Consider the following 13,972-nt stretch of genomic DNA (forward strand, 5'->3'; position numbering starts at 1 on the left):
ATTTACTGCTTTATGCAAGGAGGCAATTATGTACAAGAGGTAGAAAAACCATTTTCCTCATGTATCACCATAAAGGTATTAGATAATGAGCAATAGCATTTTTTTGCAAGCGTTTCACTGTACTCTACGCTTCAGCTTGCCACTACAGACCTTTGTTAAACTGTATCTGGTTTCATTGAATCAAATTGTAATATGTCTAAGCCGATGATTAAGTGTTTTGATTTCATGTTTACAGCATACAGTTGGTGTTATTGGCCCACCTCCACGACCTGTGAACGATATAGACTGGACAGGTGTTACATTTGGAAAGCTCTCTGATTACCTTTCTACAGAATTGAAGGTATGTTTCATTTAGTATGCCCTGAAACATGTATTAAGAAATGACATACTAATACTTGTAGTTAGCATAAATATTCAGCTATTTTCCTCTGGTTCTTTGATGCCTTTTGCATCTATAAGTGAATGCTTTACAAAGGTACACTTAGTTTGTTTGAGAAGCACTACTGTTTTGCAGTATTAGGTTGTGCAGCATATTCGGAATTATCAGTTAATTATCCAAGCTTTTTCTGTTTAATGGGTAACATGCTGTTTGATGAGAGGTTTTAAATGTGTGTCCCAGTTGGTGCCAATAGAGACTGTCAAAGCAGGTGTACTGCTAACAGCTAATGAACAGAGTCTCCATTGTTGTTACTACAGATGTGAAGCTACCTATTTGTTTTGCAAGATATTTCCCTGTTGTCGAGATTCATTTTTAGACTGCAGGGGAGTGTAAACCATGTTTTGGTAGTGATGATGGTGTCTTTGCTGTAATCTTTCCTTTCTCAAGATCCTCAGCAACATTATCTTAATGAGAAAGTTATAAACTAAACACCATTATTGTTGTTGCATTCATTTTAAATGAGTACTGAATTCCACATGTGCCCTGCTAATAGTTCTTGCTATGATTGGCTCAAGTCCTATGTCATTCAGTTTCTTAACTATTTTCTTATTTATTGTGTGCCTTTTGGATTCACTTTATCATTTTTCAGCTATAGGGATGACAGAAATGGGGGAAAGAAATACAGTAGAAGAAGAATGGGTAGCTCTGAGGGATGAAGTAGTGAAGGCAGTAGAGGATCAAGTAGGTAAAAAGACGAGGGCTCGTAGAAATCCTTGGGTAACAGAAGAAATATTAAATTTAATTGATGAAAGGAGAAAATATAAAAATGCAGTAAATGAAGCAGGCAAAAAGGAATACAAACGTCTCAAAAATGAGATCGACAGGAAGTGCAAAATGACTAAGCAGGGATGGCTAGAGGACAAATGTAAGGATGTAGAGGCTTATCTCACTAGGGGTAAGATAGATACTGCCTACAGGCAAATTAAAGTCCTTTGGAGAAAAGAGAACCACTTGTATGAATATCAAGAGCTCAGATGGAAACCTAGTTCTAAGAAAAGAAGGGAAAGCAGAAAGATGGAAGGAGTATCTAGAGGGTCTATACAAGGGCGATGTACTTGAGGACAATATTATGGAAACAGAAGAGGATGAAGATGAAATGGGAGATACCGATACTGTGTGAAGAGTTTGACAGAGCACTGAAAGACCTGAGTCGAAACATTCCATTACAACTACTGACAGCCTTGGGAGAGCCAGTCCTGACAAAACTCTACCATCTAGTGAGCAGGATGTATAAGACAGGTGAAATACCCTCAGACTTCAAGAAGAATATAATAATTCCAATTCCAAAGAAAGCAGGTGTTGACAGATGTGGAAATTACCGAACTATCAGTTTAAGTCACAGCTGCAAAATACTAACACAAATTCTTTACAGGCGAATGGAAAAACTGGTAGAAGCTGACCTCGGGGAAGATCAGTTTGGATTCTGTAGAAATGTTGGAACACGTGAGGCAATACTGACCTTACGACTTATCTTAGAAGAAAGATTAAGGAAAGGCAAACCTACGTTTCTAGCATTTGTAGACTTGGAGAAAGCTTTTGACAATGTTGACTGGAATACTCTCTTTCAAATTCTGAAGGTGGCAGGGGTAAAATACAGGCAGTGAAAGGCTATTTACAGTTTGTACAGAAAGCAGATGGCAGTTATGAGAGTCTAGGGGCATGAAAGGGAAGCAGCGGTTGGGAAGGGAGTGAGACAGGGTTGTAGCCTCTCCCCGATGTTATTCAATCTTTATATTGCGCAAGCAGTAAAGGAAACAAAAGAAAAATTCGGAGTAGGTATTAAAATCCATGGAGAAGAAATAAAAACTTTGAGGTTCGCCAATGACATTGTGATTCTGTCAGAGACGGCAAAGGACTTGGAAGAACAGCTGAACGGAATGGACAGTGTCTTGAAAGGAGGGTATAAGATGAACATCAACAAAAGCAAAATGAGGATAATGGAATGTAGTCGAATTTAGTCGGGTGATGCTGAGGGAATTAGATTAGGAAATGAGACACTTAAAGTAGTAAAGGAGTTTTGCTATTCAGGGAGCAAAATAACTGATGATGGTCGAAGTAGAGGGGATATAAAATGTAGACTGGCAATGGCAAGGAAAGCGTTTCTGAAGAAGAGAAATTTGTTAACATCGAGTATAGATTTAAGTGTCAGGAAGTCGTTTCTGAAAGTATTTGTATGGAGTGTAGCCATGTATGGAAGTGAAACATGGAAAATAAATAGCTTGGACAAGAAGAGAATAGAAGCTTTCGAAATGTGGTGCTACAGAAGAATGCTGAAGATTAGATGGGTTGATCACATAACTAATGAGGAGGTATTGAATAGAATTGGGGAGAAGAGGAGCTTGTGGCACAACTAGACTAGAAGAAGGGATCGGTTGGTAGAACATGTTCTGAGACATCGAGGGATCACCAATTTAATATTGGAGGGCAGTGTGGAGGGTAAAAATCGTAGAGGGAGACCAAGAGATGAATACACTAAACAGATTCAGAAGGATGTAGGTTGCAGTAGGTACTGGGAGATGAAGAAGCTTGCACAGGATAGAGTAGCATGGAGAGCTACATCAAACCAGTCTCAGGACTGAAGACCACAACAGCAACAACAACAACAACAACAAGGATGACACAGTAATGCATTTCCACATGTGTAAAAATTGTTCAGTACCATTTATTATTTATTTATTTGTCTGTAGACCATTTAGTACAATAGCACATCGGGCATGTCAGAAACATTACAGAAGTAATATTTGTATTAAAACATTAAGGCAAAATAGGATAGGATAAGGCGAGGACAGGGCAGGAAATTGACCATGGGCTAATCAAAGGACCCATTCCAGCATTCACCTTAGTGAGAAGGGGAAGCCATGGTCCTCCCGAATGCGAGTCCAGTACTTTTAGACTGGAGCAGCCACGCGGACTTGGTACGTGATTTGAAAGGGAAATCACAAAATACATTGTCTATGTTCTGAGTACAACATGCACAATAAGTAAATAACTGAAAAAGAAATTTTGAAAATAAAAACACTACTGAAAAAGTGAAAGCACATGATCAAGTTACATAACTGTAGAAGAGTACAAACACACAATAAGTCAATCAATGAAGTAGGTAAACCATGAAACTTTGATTTAAAACATCCCTCAAGAAATAAAATACAAGAGCACATTATATAGCACTGCTAAAAGTATGTAAAGCATGGGCACATGAAAACCTGCAAGCACTGTAACTATCACAATTCAGCTAGCTAGCACCAAATCCTTTCTTAGCAGAGATGTATCATGCTGTTTCTGAAACGGAGGAAACAGAAAACAAACAGCAGAAATATTCTTTGCAAAGACAACCACAGCACCGATGGTACATCTGTTAACAGAATCAAAAGAACCCAAAAACGAATGAAGGCCTAACATATTCATTGACATTGTAGAAACACATCTTAACAAGAAATGATTTTAACTCCTATCCAAAAGCAGTTATCTTCTCCAACCTCTTTATGTATGTTAGCAGCACATTATAAAGAATGGCACCAAAGTGGCTCATGTGTCTTTAAGTGTAGGTTGTTCTAACTTGTTGTATATGGAGAGACCCACAAGTGCGAGTATTGTGATTGCGGTAACCAGAGTCGGTTAGCAGGTCACCAAGTCTACCCCTTGTTATCAACATAAATTTCTGTAAGTAAAATGAGGGTGCAGTAAGCAAACAATTTTTTTTTAAAATAGGGGCTTGCAGTGCACTCTTGCCGAGCTATGTGACAACATTAGGATACCTCTTTTCTGTAATGTACAAATTTATTTTAGTGGACTATTAATTTTACCTCAGAAAACTATTCCATAATCTACAAGGGACTGGAAGTAACCAAAATATGTCATTCTAGCACCATCTGAGGAGAAAACTTTAGAAATAATTCTCAGAGCAAAACGTGCGGAACTGAGTTTCTGGGAGAGGTTAGTTACATAGTCTTTCCAGTTTAAGTCTTCGGCGAGATTCATTCCTAACAGTTCTGCACATCATACCCTTTCTAACTCATTTCTGCCCAGTACCAGATGGAGATATTGGTTTTTACCCATATTCCTGAATTGCATATTGTTTGTTTTCTTCACATTTAGGTAGTTTCAGTTAAAGCAAAATATATTTAAAATGCTGGTAATTGCAATATGTTCAAGCAAAGTGGTATAATGATGAGACATATGACTCACATTTGGGAGTATGGTGCTTAAAATTGCTGTCCAGCCATCCAGATTTTGGCTTTCCACAATTTTTCCTAAATCACTTGGTGCAAATGCTAGCAGAGTTCCTTTGAAAATGACAGTCACTTTCATCCCTCATCCCTCACAGATCTGAACCTGTACTCCGACTCCAACAATAAAATCTGTACAATATTATGAAAAGGATAGTTGCTACTCACCATATAGTGGAGATGCTGAGTTTCAGATATGCACAACAAAAAAACTATCAAACAAAACTTTCGGTCGAACAGGCACACATACTTGTGCAAATGCAACTCGTGTACATATGAATCTTAACAGTAAGTAGAAAACTGTCTTTTCCTACAGTGTTGATATTCCTACCGGGGTTTCCATTATTTGATTTTGCCGAACGACTTTCTTCCATCCTACAACCCTGTGATGTTTTTGTTTATTACTCTTCTCTGTAGCATTACACTTCTCAATGTTTGTTCTTTCCCTTCTTTTTGTGTTTATTCACCACCTACCAAACCACATCTATTTCCGAGCCGCACTGCATCAATGATCATCCGTGCACAACATAGACTTCGTGTCTGTGCGGATTGTTGATGCAGCAACTGATGCCCCAGATTGTTCCCTCCAATAGTTATATTTATTCCTATTGATCCCATATATTTATTCCTATTGATTCCATCCTGACGTACTGTAGTGTTTTGTTGTCCACACGTTCTCATGCCACATGAACTTTTGGTCCATGACCTAAACCATCCTACCTCCCTCTCTCTTCACTTATCGCCACACATGCACACTCCCATGCCTTATCATTCCTTTACTCCCACATTTCTGTACATTTTTAATGTTTTGTGCATAATTTCATGTGGCTTCACATATTTTTGCATATTTTTAAATATTTGTGCATATTTTTACATATCTGTATGTATTTTGCATACCTTTACATGTTTATGTGTATCTTTATGTATTTTTTCTGCATTTTTGTGTGTTTTTTTTTTTTGCTTATCTGGCTCCTCTTACAAACGTCAACACCTATTTTGCACAATTCTGCATCATTGCCATTTCCTTTACACTATTCCTCCCACTGTGGACCTATGCTCCAACTTTCTGCACCAGTTCAGAAAAATATCCCTTTCTGTGGCTAAAACCCAATCCCACATATGTTGTTGTTGTGGTCTTCAGTCCTGAGACTGGTTTGATGCAGCTCTCCATGCTACTCTATCCTGTGCAAGCTTCTTCATCTCCCAGTACCTACTGCAACCTACATCCTTCTGAATCTGTTTAGTGTATTCATCTCTTGGTCTCCCGCTACGATTTTTACCCTCCACACTGCCCTCCAATACTAAATTGGTGATCCCTCGATGTCTCAGAACATGTTCTACCAATCGATCCCTTCTTCTAGTCAAATTGTGCCACAAGCTCCTCTTCTCCCCAATTCTATTCAATACCTCCTCATTAGTTATGTGATCAACCCATCTAATCTTCAGCATTCTTCTGTAGCACCACATTTCAAAAGCTTCTATTCTCTTCTTGTCTAAGCTATTTATCGTCCACGTTTCACTTCCATACATGGCTACACTCCATACAAATACTTTGAGAAACGACTTCCTGACACTTAAATCAATACTCAATGTTAAAAAATTTTTGTTCTTCAGAAACACTTTCCTTGCCATTGTCAGTCTACATTTTATATCCTCTCTACTTCGACCATCATCAGTTATTTTGCTCCCCAAATAGCAAAACTCCTTAACTACTTTAAGTGTCTCATTTCCTAATCTAATTCCCTCAGCATCACGTGACTTAATTCGACTACATTCCATTATCCTTGTTTTGCTTTTGTTGATGTTCATCTTATACTCTCATTTCAAGACACTGTCCATTCTGTTCAACTGCTCTTCCAAGTCCTTTGCTGTCTCTGACAGAATTACAATGTCATCGGCGAACCTCAAAGTTTTTATTTCTTCTCCATGGATTTTAATGCCTACTCCGATCTTTTCTTTTGCTTCCTTTATTGCTTGCTCAATATACAGATTGAATAACATCGCGGATAGGTTACAACCCTGTCTCACTCCCTTCCCAACCACTGCTTCCCTTTCATACCCCTCAACTCTTATAACTGCCATCTGCTTTCTGTACAAATTGTAAATAGCCTTTCGCTCTCTGTGTTTTATCCCTGCCATCTTCAGAATTTGAAAGAGAGTATTTCAATCAACATTGTCAAAAGCTTTCTCTAAGTCTACAAATGCTAGAAACGTAGGTTTGCCTTTCCTTAAGCTTTCTTCTAAGATAAGTCGTAGGGTCAGTATTGCCTCACGTGTTCCAACATTTCTACGGAATCCAAACTGATCTTCCCCGAGGTCGGCTTCTATCAGTCTTTCCATTCGTCTGTAAATAATTCGCGTTAGTATTTTGCAGCTGTGACGTATTAAACTGATAGTTCCGTAATTTCCACATCTGTCAACACCTGCTTTCTTTGGGATTGGAATTATTATATTCTTCTTGAAGTCTGAGGGTATTTCGCCTGTCTCATACATCTTGCTCACCAGATGGTAGAGTTTTGTCAGGTCTGGCTCTCCCAAGGCTGTCAGTAGTTCTAATGGAATGTTTCGACTCAGGTCTTTCAGTGCTCTGTCAAACTCTTCACGCAATATCATATCTCCCATTTCATCTTCATCTACATCCTCTTCCATTTCCATAATATTGTCCTCAAGTACATCGCCCTTGTATAGGCCCTCTATATACTCCTTCCACCTTTCTGCTTTCCCTTCTTTGCTTAGAACTGGGTTTCAATCTGAGCTCTTGATATTCATACAAGTGGTTCTCTTTTCTCCAAAGGACTTTAATTTGCCTGTAGGCAGTATCTATCTTACCCCTAGTGAGATAAGCCTCTACATCCTTACATTTGTCTTCTAGCCATCCCTGCTTAGTCATTTTGCACTTCCTGTCGATCTCATTTTTGAGACGTTTGTATTCCTTTTTGCCTGCTTCATTTACTGCATTTTTATATTTTCTCCTTTCATCAATTAAATTCAATATTTCTTTTGTTACCCAAGGGTTTCTACTAGCCCTCGTCTTTTTACCTACTTGATCGTCTGCTGCCTTCACTATTTCATCCCTCAAAGCTACCCATTCTTCTTCTACTGTATTTCTTTCCCCCGTTCCTGTCAATTGTTCCCTTATGCTCTCCCTGAAACTCTGTACAATCTCTGGTTCTTTCAGTTTATCCAGGTCCCATCTCCTTAAATTCCCACCTTTTTGCAGTTTCTTCAGTTTTAATCTACATCCCACATACTGTTTCTTAAATGCTCCCTAAACCATGTAATTCCCCCAAATGACCTACCCATAAAGATTCGTTTCTCTGGATCCCACCCCTCATTTCACAATGACCCACACCTTTTCAGATTCAACCAATCCCTGGCCCTCACAAACCTGGTACTGCAAAAACACATCTCCATGGCACAGGTATCCCAAAACCATGTCTGCTCTCTCTGCAAGATACTAATACTCTGCAATCCCTACTTCACATATCATATCTTTGAAACTGAATCCCTTTCTCTCACTGCTACCTCAGGGCACCACTATCCAATTTCTATCATACTCACAGAGTTCCTCCTCGTCCACCCCTCATAGCAGCTAAACCCTGCTCAGCTGACCTTTTCAATTTGCCACATCCCCCAAAACTCCCTACCAGCTCTTCACCAAATCCAGCACCAAAACATTCCTTGTAATGCTTTGTTAACCTTTCTACCAAAACTCTCAGCGCCACAGAAGTTTCAGTCCTATCCAAAGGCTTACCTTCAGCCCTACACCCAACTTTAACCATGCTGGACTTGACAAAGACCTACTCTCCTTCTACCAATGCACACAATGGAAGCACTTCTTTGTTGCCAATCCTCCAATCAAAACCATCCTAATTCCAACAGTGAACCTTGCCTCTTCCAGTTCATACTACCATCCATCCATGAACCTCCTACTTAAGCACCTTCCAGGAATTTCTTATCTCCAACTTAGCCTCATCATCCGTCCCCAGGTCCCTTCCTCAGAACATTAACATATCAGTAGAAGCAAGAACATCCATACACAGCCACAAAACAAATCCTGACCTAATCATCATACCTGCAGACAAAGATTTCACCACTCTTTTTAGGAATTGCAGTGATTACCTGGAAGAAGGCATCTGCCAATTATCTCACACCTCCGCCTCTAAGTATTGGCAGAGTGATCCCATCCTAGAAGTTCAATACAACCTGCAATCCCTGCTTAAAGCTTTAGGCCCTCCCACAAAATCTCCCATGAATCCATTTCCCTCCTCACCCGTATGACAGCCTGCACACCCACCTTCTACATGCTTCCCAAAACCCAACAATCCTGGACTCCCCATTGTGGCTGGTTATTGTGCCCCCACCGAAAGAATTACGCGTACTCTAGCCTCCCACGTCAAAGACACCAACCTCTTCCTTCACCAACTCTCCACCATCCCCACCCTTTTACCTCCTGGATCCCTACTCGTCACTGTTGGTGCCACCTCCCTATACACCAACATCCCTCATGGTCAGTGTGTTACCACTATTGAACACTACCTTCCCCAATATCCTTCAGATTCTAAACCCACTACCTCATTCAAAAGACACCTTACTAACTTTTTCTAACCCACAACTACTTCTCCTTTCAAAGGGAAGATATATAAACAAATCTGTGGCTCAACCATGTGCACCCACAGGACTCCCTCCTAGGCCAACCTTTTTATGGGCCATTTAGAGGGGCCCTCCATAGCCTCCCAAAATATCAATCTCCTAGTCTTTTTTCAGGTTCATTGATTATATCTTCATGATCTGGAATCAAGGCAAAGACACCCTATCTTTATTCCTACACAACCTCAACACCTTCTCTCCCATCTGCTTCACATGCTCCTCCTCAACCCAGTGTGCCACCTTCCTAGATGTTGACCTCCTCCTCTTCTGTGATGGCTCCATCCACATCACTGTCCACATTAAACCCACCAACAGTACCCACATTTTGACAGCTGCCATCCCTTTCACACCAAACAATCTCTCCCATACAGCCTGGCCATCTGGGGACGGTGTATCCACAGTGACAAAAACTCCCTTCCTCAGTATGCTGAGGGTCTCACCAAGTCCCCCAGACTTAGTCCACAAACAGATCTCCCATGCCATTTCCCCTCACACCTCCAATCCTCCCACCACCCCCAAGAACCAGCCACAAAGGAGTGTCCCCTTCGTCACTCAGTACCATCCTGAACTGGAACAACTGAAACTCATCCTTCCCCAGGGCTTTTATTACCTATCATCACACCCTGAAATGAGGGACATTGTACCTGAGATACGTTGCACCCCTCCTAAGTTCCATTGCCCACCCGACCTCCTCAACATCCAATCCATTCCTATGCCACTCCCAGTCCCAACCAACAAGGATCATATCCCCGCAGAAAACCCAGGTGCAAAACCTGCCCAATCCACCACCCAGTACTTCCCATTCCAACCCTGTCACATGTTTATCCTACCCCATTAGGGCTGCCTGCAAAAGAAGCCATGCCATATACCAGCACTGCTGCAATAATTGCACAGCTTTTTACATTGGTATGACTACCAACCAGCTGTCCACCAGGATGACTGCCTCTGCCAAACTGTTGCCAAGAGTAAAGTGGACCACCGTTTGGCACAGCCTGCCGCTGAAGAAAACACACTTTATTTCAGTGGCTCCTTCACTACCTGAGCCATCTAGATCAGGGGCGGACAAACATTGCACGCGGCTCATAAGCGCACAGCGCTGCACGTGTGCTGCTCGCGTGCAATCGTCGACTGAGGCAGTGGCGACAGCAGACAGGTTGCGGCAGTGTAGTGCCAGGCTAAGCTGCGGACGTTGATGCGTAGCGATCACTACATAGTGAACATTGTATTTCAAGAACCGGAAAGGCAGAGTGGAACAAGGAAACGGAGAAGTGGAGATTTGCTATCTTTTAAAAAGGAAGGGGAGAATCATTTTTTCTCTGTGCAAAAACGTGAAAATTCGAAATGTTTAATATGTGGCAGTATTCTCGCTGGTCAGCAGAAGTTTAGTATTGAAGGCCATTATAACAATTTTCACAAGGACGAGTACAATTTATTGTCGGATTCTGAGCGGATGGGGAAATTGACTGAACTTAAGAAGAGCGATCTGACGATACGAGATGACTCTAATGTAAGTTGCTGTGGTCACGAGAGATCTGCGACTTCCTTTTGTCATGTCTCTCATCTAACTGATTTAGCATTTTATGGAGCACTGTTTTCAATTTTTCAGGATGACAACAATAATAGCCCAGCGGTACGTGCAAGTTATAAGATTGCACTTAATATAGCGAGAGCTGGAAAACCATTTGCTGAATTAGTAAGTGTCAGTTAACAGCAAACATCAGTGATGAAAATTTAAATAACTGTTTGCGTTTGTCTGTATGTAGAAGTTTTGTTCCACTCCACCTGTGATAATTAAATAAAACGTGTCGTAGGTAATAGGTACTCTTTCAAAACACGACATCTTTCAAGCACTCCTACTAACCTTATTTTGTTGCACTCTACCTGTGATAATTAAATAAAACGTATCGTAGGTAATAGGTACTCTTTCAAACCACTATATCTTTCAAGCACTCCTACTAATCTTATTCCTTCATTCGATAAAGCAAGCTAGGAAACAAAACGCATTGCAGAGGAAGGAGCGGACACAAGGTATGGTGGGGAGGGGAGATAAGCGGTGGCCAACTTGCCCCAGTGTGCACGCAGAACACCTGTTAACTGCACGTGTGCAAGTGCACCGCACACATGCAGGATTCCTGCCCGCCCCTGATCCAGATGCTTCCCTCCACCATCAGCTTTCCTGAACTGTGCAGATGAGAGGTATCCGTATCATACATTCTCTGCTCCCATAATTATTCCGGCCTCAACCTATGGTAACATACTGTCCCCACACCCTCCACCCAACAGTTTCCACCTCCTCTGTCCTGTCATCTCCTCCCCATTCTCATCTCTCACCCCATTTATTTGCTGCCCTCTGCCAACACATCTGCTCGTCTTTCCCTTCTCCTCTCCTTCTTTGCTTCTTTTTTCCGCACCTCCCTGCCCCACAACCTTCTGGTGCTGCACCTGTCGGCATTCTAGTCCCTGCACACTCCACCTGATAGTGTTCCTCTCTCTCACCACCTGTACACTGCTATCCCTTCCCCTTCCCCGCCTCACCTTGATTGCTGGTTGCATCCCAAGTGATAATTGCATTCCAGTCCAAGATGCTGGAGTTGCCAGCCATGTTTGCATGAGGTGTGCTTCTGTGTGTGTGAATGGTGTGTGTGTGTCTCTTTTACTGATGAAGGCTCGGCCGAAAACTTTATGTTAAGTGTCTTTTAATTGCGCCTGTCTGCAACTTGATGTGTCTTCATTATGGTAAGTAGCAATATGGCTTTTCCTACATTGTTAACAGTGGTATTGTTATTTATTAGTGTGTGTGTTACACATTTCGTGCTATCTAATTGAGAGCATAATATGCATAGTTTTTTATTTCTTTTTAAAAAGGTTGTTATGGATGAAAGACTGGCCAGTACTGATTTCAGGAGGTGCAAACAGAAAAATCTAATACAGAAAACTTCACTCTTGTCTTTTAGAATACATTCTTCTTCAAGATGGAAAGTGTTATTGAATGGGGAAGGTTGGAAGGAGGAGGTGGGGGGTGGGGGGGCAGGACGCTCAGCCTGTAGGTTGAAAATGAACAACCTATTGTAAGGAGTAAGGGACTCTAACTTCTGCCTTCTCTCTCTCTCTCTCTCTCTCTCTCTCTCTCTCAGTTGAATCAAGATTCCAGGTTTCTCTTTTGAATGTGATGTGCAGGTGTCCTCATTACCATTATGAACATAAAGAGAAAACAAGAAAATGGAAGTGATTAGCACGAATTTATTGAAAAGTGTGCTGGGGTGCAGTGTTTTTGGTGGCGTTGATGGTGTTTCTGAAGCAAATCTTAATGAAAGAAATGTTGATTGCAGGTTGTCAACAGTGTTCTAACACCTGAAAAATTTGGTGTGTTTCCTGAAATGGGCAGTGGGGAACAAATGATCCGTTGGATTGGTGGAGAGACACAAGCTCTGGAACACTTGAAAGAACGCCTGTCTCTAGAGGAGGCAGCATTCCGAGATGGTTACTATCTTCCGAATCAGTCGAAACCTGACCTCCTGGGGCCACCAACCAGTCAAAGTGCAGCACTTCGCTTTGGATGCCTCTCTGTTCGCAAGTAAGTGCATGATTTTAAGTACTGGGTGATTCAAAAAGAAAGAACAGATTTCAACTGTTTATTACAGACACACTGTGAAAGATAGAAACACATTGGTCATGTCAGTGGATAAGAAAGGTTCAAAGTTTTATATTCACACAGACACTGGAGCATATACTCAACATAAAGACCAAGCATTGCTCAAGAAACATCAAAACAGTAGTCCATTTCATTCCACACACTAATCAACAGGTCCCTTTTTATGGAAGCAACAGTTCAGTTTCTTAGAACTTGAAGAGTAGCTGTCAGAGATGGGCCAGAGACTGTCTTTTTATGAACCCTCGCAGGAAAAAAGTGTAAGGTGTGAAGTCTAGTGACCTTTAAGGCCAAAACCAATAAACAAGATCTTGACTTCATGCAAGTACCAATGCACAAAGTGTAGTACTTCATGCAAATTCCAGTGCACAAAGTGTAGTCACCATGTATCGTCAGACAAACAACAGTGCAGCTGTGTCAAAGCTTTGAACCTTCCTCTGTCCAGTGCCATGCACAACATGTTTCTATCATTTATAGTTTGTCTGTAATAAACTATTGAAATCTGTTCTTTCTGAAATTTGTTTGCCTTGTATGTTGAGGCTCACTGAGAGTGGAAATCTTCCCCTGAATCATCTGAATTTTTTATTTTCTGCCTGTAAATAACTGTGATGGGAGAATCATGACCTCTGCTCTCAAGGTTTTAATTTGTTTAATTTCTTTCCTCTTTGATTGGCAGACCTATAAACAAGATAAGAATCAGTGCGTAGGAACTAGCACTGTCAACAACAGTCAGCCACTAGTCTGGTTCACACTTAATTGAAGTTTCCCACAACAACATCCTCTTATAAAACATTCTTCGTCTACTCATGGCATCAAATCTGGGTAAAATATCGAGCAGTTTGGCAATTGTGATGTTCACCAACCAATCTCAAACTGTCTGTAGGCTATAAATTGTCACCAGAACAGCAGCCATAGCTGTTCTTGCCTCTGACAAGGAAAATCAAGAATTTCATCAAAAGCTCGAGATTTTATGCAGATTGTAAATGGCAAGTAAATTGAGTGTTTCGT

General features: G+C 41.1%; 1 protein-coding gene across 4 annotated transcripts in view; it reads left to right on the top strand.

Annotated features, from left to right (window-relative positions):
- LOC126235973 (cryptochrome-1) overlaps positions 1–13,972 on the top strand; it is a 120,494-nt gene that overhangs the window by 71,884 nt on the left and 34,638 nt on the right. For all 4 annotated transcript variants that reach the window (XM_049944947.1, XM_049944948.1, XM_049944944.1 and 1 more), the window contains exons 6-7: positions 236–340; positions 12,645–12,889. In XM_049944947.1, coding sequence (XP_049800904.1) covers positions 236–340; positions 12,645–12,889 — 350 coding nt within the window. The remainder of the gene's footprint in view (positions 1–235; positions 341–12,644; positions 12,890–13,972) is intronic.

The sequence above is a fragment of the Schistocerca nitens genome, chromosome 2 (genome assembly GCF_023898315.1).
Source record: "Schistocerca nitens isolate TAMUIC-IGC-003100 chromosome 2, iqSchNite1.1, whole genome shotgun sequence".
Lineage (NCBI taxonomy): Eukaryota > Metazoa > Arthropoda > Insecta > Orthoptera > Acrididae > Schistocerca > Schistocerca nitens.